Below are 12,159 nucleotides of genomic sequence, written 5' to 3' on the forward strand. Positions count from 1 at the left end.
CATTTTACAAACTGTGTATTTGGGATTCTTGCTGATCCAGACTTTTAAAAACAAAATATATTCTGCCAATCAAGAACCTAGATAAATAAACCTTTTGAAAGACACAAGGGGATGTAGCTTAGTGGTAGAGTGCTTGTGTAGCATGTGTGAGGCCCCAGCACTGCCAAAGATAAAAGAGACTTGAAAGTTTAATCACTCCTTTTTAGCTGTACTGGTCATTGCCCACCAGGCAGGGATGGTTATAGTGTGATGAATGGGTAGAATTAAAAACGAACAAACAAAAACACAAAAACCCAGCCTCATATTAAGACATCTGTCACCATGAACTTGCTCTGGCTTTGTATTCAACTTTCAAGTATCTTGGGATCCCAAGGGGATTTTTGTACCCATATACCCATATGTAGTGTACCTATAAGTTCTATCTAGAATTCCTGAATTCTGTCCCATGTCCTAATGGGTCTATTCATAGTTAGTCTGAGGAAGTAGTTCTTGTAGGCTCAATTATTGTTGCAGAGAATGAACTTAAGACTGAATGTTAGAGATCAAAGAGGGAAAGGGAATTACCATTTATTGGTATAACTTATGTGCCAGGCACTTTGCCTGTGTTCAGTACTTGTGAGAAGGGTTAATGCCTATGAAATTATCTAATTGCAAGTTGAGTTTTCTAGTGCCTGGTCCATTTAACACAGTTACTGTTTTTTCCTACCTCCCTGCTTGGTGTGCCAAACTAAGAACACAGTTTCTGCCCTCAAGGAACTGGTTTAGTCAGGAAGGTCAACACAAAAGTTGATATGACTTATACTAATGAGTACTAATCATAGCTTATATTTGTTACACACTAAATGCTTCACATGAGTTTGTTCATTAAGTACTCATAAAACCTGTTTAAAAAGACACTATCCTTATTTTACAGATGAGAATTGTGAGGCCTCAACAGGTCTATAGTTCTCATGACTGTGACAAATCTCAAATGCTAGTGGTAGAAGACTTTTTAAGACAGTTTAATGATTTCTAACAGATAGTGGGGCTTTTTATGTACAGAAGAATAAAGGTTATTTTATAATCAAAGTAACATTAGGCCTGGCACTGTGTCGCAAGTCCGTAATCTCAGGCAGGAGGATCCCAAGTTCAAAGCCAGCCTCAGCAACTTAGGCTCTGTCTCAAAATAAAAAATAAAAAGGAATGGGGATGTAGCTCAGTGGTTAAGCACTCCTTGGTTCAATCCCTGGCTACCTGCCCCCTCCCCCAAGTATCATTTGGGCATCTTTTGCATATATTAGAATGATTTTGGACATGAAGTGGAATAATTTCCCGTGCAATAGATTCCCAAAGAAATATCTTTGGTTATCAGACAGATTCTTCCCTGAGGATAAATTCACAAATCTCCCTTATTTCTCCTCTTTATGTCCCCCTTTCTTCACAGCATTCTGTTAGTGATTTAGGTATTTCACATTCATAACAGTTTTGTAGCGTGCTTCCAAAACTTCAGCTGAATCTGCTGCATTGTTGCTAGATCAAATCTTCTGAATGTGTTCTTTTGCTGGGGAGTTCCCTTCTGATAAGAATTCTTTGGAACAGGATGGGGGCAGTGTGAGATCCAGAGCTTAAGCTGAACTCTCATCTCCCTTGCCCTCTGCCCCTATTTCAGAGTTTATACTGACTTGGTAGGAACTCTGTATGGAGCCAAGAGTTCAGCACTTGTTTACAATTGATGGAAAGATAGTTGTGTTCAAAGGCAGTTGTTGGGTCCTTGGATAGTCATGGATGTCTGCCACTATCTCTCATGGGTGCAGGGAATGCTTGAACATCTTAAGACTGGAGATTTGTAATGGCTGACTAAGAAGGAATGAAAAGACTCTGATGCTAGATATGTGGTAGCAATTGTTTTTTTTTCTGTGGAAGCAGTATTGTAACATTTTGAGATCAGAGAGTCTTATAAATCTTTATTTCATAAACAAACAACACAGCTGAAATTTGTTGCTCAGATTCAAATACATGAGGACAGGGAGTGTGTAGGAATTCTTCATTACCTTTTTTGATGGCTCACCAAAAAGATTTCTTGTGTTAGGCAAATATATCAGTAGTGGAGGGTCACCCTAGATCAAAGCTACCCTCTTCCAAGTTATGCATAGTTTTACAAATTAGCATTTTCTTCAGAAAATCTGTGCTGCTCTAAGTATGCCAAGAGTATAGCAACTTAGTCCAAGTGAATCTTTTTCCCCCCCTTTGAGTTTCTGGGGCTCAAACTCAGGGCCTCATTCATGCTGGGCAAGTAGTCTACCACTGAGCTACACCTCACCCCTCACAGATGAGTCTTTATGTGCTTCTTCTGGGCACACTGTAGCCTCTGTACCTGACGTAGTGGTTGTGGAAATGAATCTAAAAGAAAAGATAAACTTCTTTCTTGGAAGGTTGTTAATAGTCACTGTGAAGCAAAATTGAACATACTTTTTGGTAAACATAGGAAAAGATAAACTGTAGAATATTAAAATTCAAAATGAGAATATGGTGTTATAACTTGTTCTTCTGTTAACACAAAATTCAATGTGCTAAGTATGATCTACCCTTTAGATACATTTTAGATACACTCTTGCAGCATGTTTAAATAAAAGCATATTTAAAACCTGCAGGGATTTTGTAAAAAAAAGTTAGATTTCTGGCTTTCTTGATATATTGAAGATCCAATATTGAGTTTGGATTTCTATGTGGACTTCGTTGGCTAGAACAAAGTAATGTGTTATCTGCCCTTTTTAGATGAGCATGACTCTCAGGTTTGTCACAGACCCATATGGCCTCCTGAACCCATTTCTGTTTCCTGCCAGTTGTCCACAGACGCTGAAGTTTATAATACCTATGTTAAAGAATGAAAAATTTCAGGGCTGATGAGGGTTTAGGAAAATGGAAACTCTTGTAAGTATAATTTAATATCTGTCAAAACTGATATTGTGGGGGCTGTGGGGGCTGGGGTTGTGGCTCAGTGGTAGAGCGCTTGCCCAGCATGTGTAAGGCACTGGGTTCAATTCTCAGCACCACATATAAATAAATAATAAAAAAAAAGGTACGTTGACAACTAAAAAATTAAAAAAAAAAACAAAAAAAACAACAAAAAAAACTGATATTGTGCATGTTACTTTTGCAGTTAACAGCTTAAAATTTAAAAATAAAAAATGTAAAATCACAGATTTAGCAATTCATTCTAGGAATTTATCCTAAAGAAATGATAGTTATGCAAACTGTATATTCAACAAATATTTCTTTGAGCACTTATAGTAGTAAAAAAATTTAGCAACAACTCAAAAGTTTAATAAGGGAGTAATTAAATATGTTGTGGAGGACAAGTTTTAGTCTAGAAGAGGATATACTGAGCTATTAACAGTGGTATCTTTAGAAAAATGGGATTACAGGGTAACATTATCTTTATGATTTCATTTTAACAGAAGAATCTTGAATTATTAAGAAAAAGATAGATTTTTTAAAAAAATCCTTTAATTCTCACTTCAGCTACCATGTTTTCAAGGCTCTTCTGCCAAATTGAGCCACTCAAGCTCTAGCTGCTTACTTAGGGTGCAGGTTTTGCATTCAGAGTTCTGTTATCCTTTTTTTTTTTGGTACTGAGGGTTAAACCCAGAAGTGCTTTACTACTGAGCTATATCCCCAGCCCTGTTTATTTTTTATTTTGAGACAGGGTCTCACTAAGTTGACTAGGGCCTTGCTAAATTGCTGAGGCAGGTTGCAAACTTTCAATCCTCTTGCCTTAGCCTCTAAAGTGGCAGGATTATAGGCAGGTGCCTCCAGGCCCAGCTCAAAGTTCTCTTATCTCTAAGGAATGGACTTCAGTACCCTCAAGCAGTAGAAAAGTATCGTGAAGCCCAAGAACAGAATAAAAGCCTAGAGTAGTAGCATTTTTAGGCTTCTTCTTGGAGCCCTACCTCCTCCATTTACTAATCAAGCCATCAGAATTGGCTTCCTTTTCTGTGTCAGGTTGTTTGCGCTAATATTGTCAAGATGAAAGGAGCTTTCAGTAACTTATTATATGAATTGGGCTGTCCTGACAGTTACAGGGTTAATTGCTGAGAGTGACTCTACTGGAATGTGACCCCACTGAAATGCCTGGTGTGTGGGACAGTGGAAAAACATGAGTGAAAGTTTGCATCCTGGTAACCACTTCTTTGCTGAGTGACCATAGCAAGTTCCATTTCTTCATCCATAAAACAGTAATAATCTATCTCTGTTAGGGGTTGTTTTAAAAAAAAAACAAGTAAGATGATATGTGTGAATTACCCAGCATTTAGCTGCTGTCGTCATCCCTGCATCTTTCTCCTTTGCTTAAATAGAGAACAGAAATTTGTAGCTTTTTTTTGTTAACATTTAATTATCATTTACTGTATGCTAACATCATTAAAACATCTCATTTACTCTTCCTGGCAGCTCTTTGAGGTTATTCTCTTGTTCTCTCCATTTACAGATGAGGAAACTGACAGTTTAACACTTGGCCAAGGTCACACAGCTGGTAAGTGGCAGAACTGAACTCTGTGTGATCCCAAAGCCCGGGTCCTTTTATCTTTTTAAAATTGATGTATGGATTTACATACAATGACGCACACAGATCTAAAGTGTAAAATTAAAGCAGTTTTCACAAATGTGTGCACCTTGTAATCCACATTCCATTAAGGTAAGAACATTTCCTTCCCTTCAGAAAATTCCCTTATGCTTTTTCCCAGTTGACGCCCACTATATCCCAAGAAGCAATAACTTCTGATTTTTGTTATGATAGATTGGTTTTACCTGTTTTAAATGTTACATGCCTAGAATCAAACAACATGTGCTCTTTTGTGCTTTTATTCAGCATAATATTTGAGACTTAATCCATGATGCAAGTATTAATAGTATTTTTTTTAATTGCTGTGTGGTATTCCATTGATTGTGTCACAGTTTATCTGTTGATACCTGGGCTATTTCTAGTTTTCAGCTATCACACATAAATTGGTTATGAAATTTTTTTGTACAAGACTTTTGTGGATGCGTTTTTTTTTTTTTTTTTTTTTTAATTTCTCTTAGACATATTTAGGAATTGTTAAGTTACATGGTAGAAGTATATTAACTTTTTTTTTCTTGTCCCGGGGATTGAACGCCGGAATGCTTTGACACTGAGCTACACCCTCAGTCCTTTTTATTTTGAGACAGGGTCTTGGTAAATTGTTTAGGGTCTTGCTATATTGCTGAGCCTGACCTCAAACTTGACTATTCTGCGTTATCCTCTATAGTGCACCTGTTATGTATATGTTAACCTTTTTGTGAAATTGCCAGTTTTCCAAAATGTTTATACATTTTACATTTCCAATGGTATATGAGTTCTAGTTCCAATATTTGCAAGCATTTGGTATTGTCAGTCTTTTAAATTTTAGTTATTTTAGTGAGCATTATAAAGGGATTGATGTGGTTTTAATTTGCATTTCCTCAGTGACTAATGGTGTTGGTCACTTTTTTATATATTTACTGGCTATTCATATAATATCTTTTTTGTGTCCCAAGTTTTTGACCACTAAAAAAAAATCATGTTTTTAAAATTTATTTATTGAGTTCTAGGTATTTTTATTTTGGATACAGGTCTGTCATCAGATAAATGTATTGTGAATATTTTCTCTTAATCTGTGGCTTTCCTTTTGAATATGTTTTATGATGAGTTTTTATGAAATTCAGTTTTTTTCATTTATAATTAATGTTTTCTGTGTCTTTCCTAAGAAATCTTGGACTAACCTGAGGTTGCAAAGATATTCTATATTTCTACCAGAAATTTTATGGTTTTAGTGTTTACATTTTTGTCTGCAATCGATCTCAAATTAATTTTTTTATCTTATTAAATAGAAATAGACGGGCTGGGGATATAGCTCCGTTGGTAGAGTGCTTGCCTTGCAAGCATAAGGCCCTGGGTTCGATCCCCAGCACTGCAAAAAAAAAAAAAAAAAAAAAAAGAAATAGAATATTTTTATGTGAATAAAGACTTTCCTTTTTGAATATTTTGATGCTTTTGTTGAAAAATAATTTGTCTATTTACACAGACTTTATCTCTCATTGAATCTTTTTATCTTCTCACAAATACCATTTTGTCTTGCTTCCTATAACTTTATAATCTTGAAATCAGATAGTGTTAGTTTTCTAACTCCATTCTTGTTTTCAAAGCATTTTGACCAAGCTTTTCTTCTTTTTTGTTCTTTTTTCATTTGTTTCCATATATGTATAGAATTAACTTAACACTTTTTTTTTTTTCTTTTTTTTTTTTAAAGACACAAAACAGCCTGCTAAGGTTTTGATTGAATAGCATTGACCCTATCAATTTGGGGAAGAATTGTCATCTTAATACTAGTGAGTTTTCTCTATCTTCCCACTTATTGAGGTTGTCTTTATTTTTCCTCATTAATCTTTTAAAAAGTTTAGTGTTGAGATCTTGTAGATCTTCGTTTAAACTTATCCCTAAGTATTTTGCTTTTTAATCCTATAATAAATCATATTGTTTTAAAAATATATTTTCCAACTGTTTTTTTCTAGTGTATAGAAATGCAATTGGTTTTTGTGTGTTGAGTTTGTATCCTGTGACACTGTTAAATTTGTTTACTAGTTCTAGTCACTTTTAAGAATAAACTCCTTGGGACTTGTATATCTTTCAATGTGTGCTTCTGTGAATAAAGACAGTTTTATGTCTTCCTTTTTGATGTTTATGACTTTTATTTTTCCTAATTTATTGCACTAAGATTTCTAGTACAATGCTTGATAGAAGTAATGAGATTGACATTCTTGCCTTGTTATTAATCTTAGGAGGAAAGAGTTGAATTTCACTATTAAGTGTGATGTTAACTTTATAGGATTTTCTTTTATTTTTAAAATTGTGGTAAAATGCACATAACATTTATACCAGGCTAACTCTTTTCAAGTGTGCAGTTTTGTGGCATTGAGTACATTCATATCAGTTGTACAGTCATCACCAATGTCCATGTACAGAATACTTTGCATCTTGCACAACTGAAACTTGGTACCCATTATTGGTAAATACCCAGGCTAGGATTTTAACTCAGTGGTAGGGTGCTTGCCTACCACGTGTGATGTACTGGGTTGAATCCTCAGCACTGCATAAAAATAAATAAATAATATAAAGATATTGTGTTCATCTATAACTAAAAATTAAAAAAAAAATAGTAAATACCATTCCCCTCAGATTTTTCAACCTAGAAATAAAAGTAAACGGCTACATATGTAAGGGCTTTTTGCCTGGGCTCTGTATTACTTTGGCTTATATGTCTGTCATTATGTCAGAACTACACTGTTTTGATTACAATTTATTACTGTAGCTTTGTAGCAAGTTTGTTTTCTGCCTTTATGAATTTGACTACTCCCAGTGTCCCATATAAGTAAAGTGACGTAGTACTTGTTGTTGCAACTTGTCTATTTCACTTAGTATAATGTCTTCAGGGTTTATCAATACTGTTAGAATTTCCTTACTTTTTAAGGCTGAATAATAATCTGTCTATATTCCCTATTTTGTTTATCTGTTCACCCATTGATGGACACTTGGGTTTCTTCCAACTTTTGACTATTGTGAATAATCCTGCTCTGAACATGGGTTTACAGGGATGTAACTCTTCTGAGTCCTTACTGTAAATTCTTTCAGGTCTAGACCCAGAAGTGGACTTGCTGGACCATATGGTAATTCTGTTTTCAATTTTTGAGGAAGTGCTATACTGTTTGCCTGATAGCTTCACTATTTTTATATTCCCACTAATAGTGTACAAGAGTTTCAGTTTCTCCACATCCTTACCAACGCTTATTGTCAGTGTTTTTGATGTACATTTTAATGATTAATGATGTTGAATATCTTTTCATGTGCTTATGGGCCATTTGTATATCTTCTTTGGAGAAATGTCTATCTAGTCCTTTGTTCGTTTTAAAAATTGGATTCCCTGGGGGGGGGTGTTCTTTCAATATTTCTGGTTTTTGACCCTTTATCTGATACATGATTTACAAATGTTTTCCCATCCTATAGGTTGCTGTTTTGCCTTGTTGATTTTGTTTGATGCATAGGAGTTAAAATTTTTTTTCTTGTTTTGGTTGTTTTTGATGTTGGGGATCAAACTCAGTGCCTACTGTATGTTAAGCAACACTTTGTACTACTGTGCTATATGTGCCCAGCCCTAGAGGTTTTTTTTTAAGTTTGGTGTACAGTTTGTTTTTTCTTTTGCTGCCTGTGCTTTTGGTATCATAGCTGGAACCATTAGCAAATCCAGTGCCACACATGAAACTTTTTTCCTAAAAGTTTTATGGTTTTAGCTTTTGTTTTTAAGTCTTTGATGTGGAATTAATTCTTTTGCATGGAATATTGTTTTCCTAGATTCATATGTTGGGAAGATTGTTCTTTCCCCCATTGAATAAGGAAACATTGTCAAAATTCATATGACCTTGCCTAAGCATGTGCAAGGCTGTGGGTTAAAATTCCCAGCAACCCCCACCAAATCATTGTCCATATATATGAATGTTTTTTCCCTGGCTCTCTGTACCATTGGCAGATATGTCTGACTTTAGGTCAGTATTATATGTTTCAATTACTGTAGCTTTGTAATAAGTTTTGAAAAGAGGAAGTTTTTTTTTGTTTGTTTGTTTGTTTTTGTTTTTTTTCTGAAAAGATGCTATTTCTTCCCATTTCCTCCATACCAGGGACTGAATCAAGGGTCTCATACATGCCAGGCAAGTGCTCTACCATTGAACTTATACCCCATCACATTGTAGATGGTCTTTATCAGCTTGAGAAAGTTCTCTTCCTTTCCTAGTTTGCTAAGACCTTCTATCATCATTTATAAAACTTTAAATTTTGATATTCCTGCATCTTGATGTTTAGATTGTTAGTGTGAATTACACTGATTGAATTTTGAAAGTTACCAGCTTTATTTATAATCATGGAGTAAACTTCATCTAGTCATGATGTATTATTGTTTTCTTACTGAATTCAATAGGAAATTCAGCTTAGTAATATTTTGTTATGGATTTTTATGAGCATGTTTATAAGAGCCAAAGCCTATGTCTTAACCTCACCACCACACTGTCTCCAAAAGATTTTTCTTTGACTTGTTATTTTGGGCACATTTCCTTTTGTCTAAATCTGTGTTAGTTTTTCGTGTAATCTTAAATCACCCAAGTGGTTTTCTAGATAGGTAGTATAAGCTTTCCTCCTACTTTAAATTTGAATTCTCCATCCTGTGATTTGTTCTGGAAGCACAAAGATGAGAACTTGGGGTTAATAATGCATTGGTGTGTATTCCCACTTAGAATCCACTAGGTGGCAACAGGGCCTAACTGAAGAATGAAGAGTGAGGATTTAGACTGAAAAAAAGCAGAAGACAATAGTTGGGAAAACTCATAATTAAGCAGAACAGAAAAACAGAATTTTCTGTAAAGTAGTACTTCAAAATTTTAGAGAATGGAGTTATGCCTTTAGCTCATTGTAAGAATATGTAAAAATACATAGGAATCCATTTTGCCATCTCCTTTCCTTTGCCTCTCAAATGTCAAAATCTTGGCTTATTTGGTGGAATCTAGTTACTTTGCTTTGAATATTTGAGTAAGGGAGAGACAAGATAGAAGGGTAAGGTGATAGAGCAGAGAAGGATATGCTTTTTTCAAGAGTCATTTACTTTCAGGGAAACTGTAGGAAAAGGCATTAATGACTTCATGCTGTTCCTTGGATGTTAGGCTCCATTCTTTTTGAGTTCCTTGGTGAATGTATAGTCTCAGATGTGGGCTTTTCTTATAAAAATGTAAATGGGAGAGCAAAGGTTTTCCTGGACAAGGAATTAAGATAATGGTGGAGGAAGAAGATGTGAGGTTCCAGGAAGCTGTAGGTAGAATTTATGAGGCTGTAAAAACTAAAAGAAAGGGGTAACATGAGTTTCTAATGCTTATCTGAGGAAATTAAGAAGAGGAAAAGTTTGGGGAAGACAACTATACTGAAAGCAGTGTGACCTGGCAAGGTAGGCCTGCCTGTTTAGTATGACATTAATTACCACTGTTTTTTAGTACGACACTACTGCTGACTTAGGCATGTTAATGACCTCATTACCTACTTAACTGGCATGGTCCTGTTTTGTAATTGAAAATAACTTATTGGTAATAATACTATCTACAAATACATTTGTAGTAATAATGATATATGTAATTTGGCAAATGAAGTATATAGTTCATATTTGAAACATGACATACCTGTTACCATCTAGTTACTGGAAAATTCTAAAATAAGGATAGTGTTGATGTAATCCCTTTCACTATACACAACATGTATCAAAGTAAATTGAAAATGCTTCTGAATGAGTCGTAAGTGAAGATTATAAAGAAAGAAAGCAGCAATTAAAAACTACCACTAATTCTCTCAACAGTGATAATGGAGTTCTGAGAACTGTAAAATTTCTCACTGATTTTATGTGTGCATCCACAGAAGGATCTTCGAAACTTGCTACCCATTTTGTGGCAACCAGGCTTAGTAGAAACACCAAAGTGTCTTGGTTGCTGAGGTTGCAAAGACCTTTAATCCCAGCTACCCTGGGGGCTGAGGCAGGAAGATTATAAGCTTGAGGCCAGCCTGGGCAACTTAGTAAGACCCTGTCTGAAAATATATGGGGATATAGCTTAGTAGTAGTGTCCCTGGTTCAATTACCAGTACTAAGAAAAAAAGGAAGTTTGATGATGATTCAATAAAGAGAAATTATTCCAAAAAAAAAAAAAAAAGTTCTGAAGTGAAACATAACTGAAATGAGAAATTAAGGAGGGACCAACTGCAGATTTGAATTGACACAAGAAAGGTTGAACCTCTAGATATACCAATTCAGATTATCAAATATGAAGAACAGAGAAAAATGAAGAAAAATGAACAATCTGTATGAGATCTGTGGGATAACATCAAGTATATATGTAATCAGAATCATAGGGAGGAGTGAGAGAAAGGGGCAGAAACATGTAAGAAGGAATAATGGCCCCTGAATTTGATGATGAAACATTAATCTATAGATCCAAGAAACCTGGCAAACCCTAAATAAGATAAGCACATTAGAGTCAAACTATTGGAAGACAAACAGAAAACTTTGAATGTAGCAAGAAAAAAAAAGATTCATTATACCAGAAACAATGATAGAATTTATGATTGACTTCTCATCTAAAACAATGGCTGCTGGCAGTTGGATAACATAGTCAAGTTGTGGAAAGAAAAAATTGTCAACCAAGAATTCTGTATGCAATGAAACTATTAAAAAGAGAAAGCAAGCATTTTTCACATTAAAAAGGAGACTATGATGCTAATGGACTTACCTTAAAACACTAAAGGAAGTCTTCAGGATAAATGGAAATCATACCAGGTGTAACTCAAGTTCATGAGAAGGAATGATGAACACTGAAAATGGTAAATATGTGGTATACATAAATCTGTTTTCTCTTACTCTCTTAATTTCCAAAAAAGATATAAAGTTACCTAAAGCAAGGATTATGACACTGCATTCTTGAGTTTATAGCATGTATGTGAGAATAATAGAAAGGGAGAAGAATGGAAGACATTGAAGAAAGTTTCTGTATTTCCTAGAAATAGAGGTAGATTGTCATAGGTGAAAATGCATGTTGTGATGCCTAAAGTAAATGATAAAACATGTAGTAAAGAAATATCAAAGGGATTAAAATGAAATACTAAAAATATTTCACATAAAAGAAACTAGTAAAGGAGAAAGAGGCTTAAAAAAATTGGGACAAAGCCAGAAAAATGGCATATATAAATCCTACCATATAAATAATCATATTGGGCTGGGGAGATAGCTCAGTCGGTAGAGTGCTTGCCTTGTAAGCACAAGGTCCTGGGTTCAATCCCCAGCACCCAAAAAAAAAAAAAAAAAAAAAAAAAAAAAATCACATTAAATGTGAATGGATGAACTTAAAGGCAGAGATGGTCAGCCTGCGTAAAAATCCAAATATAGACTCAATAATAGACCTACCTTATTTTCAGAGACACAGATTGAAAGTAAAAAGGTGAGGAGAGAGAGATCATGCAAACAGTAACCCAGAGCTAGAGTGACAGAGTTTAAGACAAGAAATATTACTAAAGACAAAGGAACTTTTCATAACTACAAGAGTCTACCAAAA

General features: G+C 34.8%; 1 protein-coding gene across 5 annotated transcripts in view; it reads left to right on the plus strand.

Moving 5' to 3' along the window:
• The window catches only part of Nr6a1 (nuclear receptor subfamily 6 group A member 1), a 203,091-nt gene that overhangs the window by 37,443 nt on the left and 153,489 nt on the right, over nt 1-12,159 (plus strand). For 3 of the 5 annotated variants that reach the window (XM_047524191.1, XM_047524192.1, XM_047524196.1), the window contains exon 3: nt 4,466-4,510. The exons of the other annotated variants lie outside the window; for them this stretch is intronic. In XM_047524191.1, the coding sequence (XP_047380147.1) occupies nt 4,466-4,510 (45 nt within the window). The remainder of the gene's footprint in view (nt 1-4,465; nt 4,511-12,159) is intronic. 5 annotated transcript variants of the gene reach the window in all.

Source organism: Sciurus carolinensis, chromosome 14 (assembly GCF_902686445.1).
Source record: "Sciurus carolinensis chromosome 14, mSciCar1.2, whole genome shotgun sequence".
Lineage (NCBI taxonomy): Eukaryota > Metazoa > Chordata > Mammalia > Rodentia > Sciuridae > Sciurus > Sciurus carolinensis.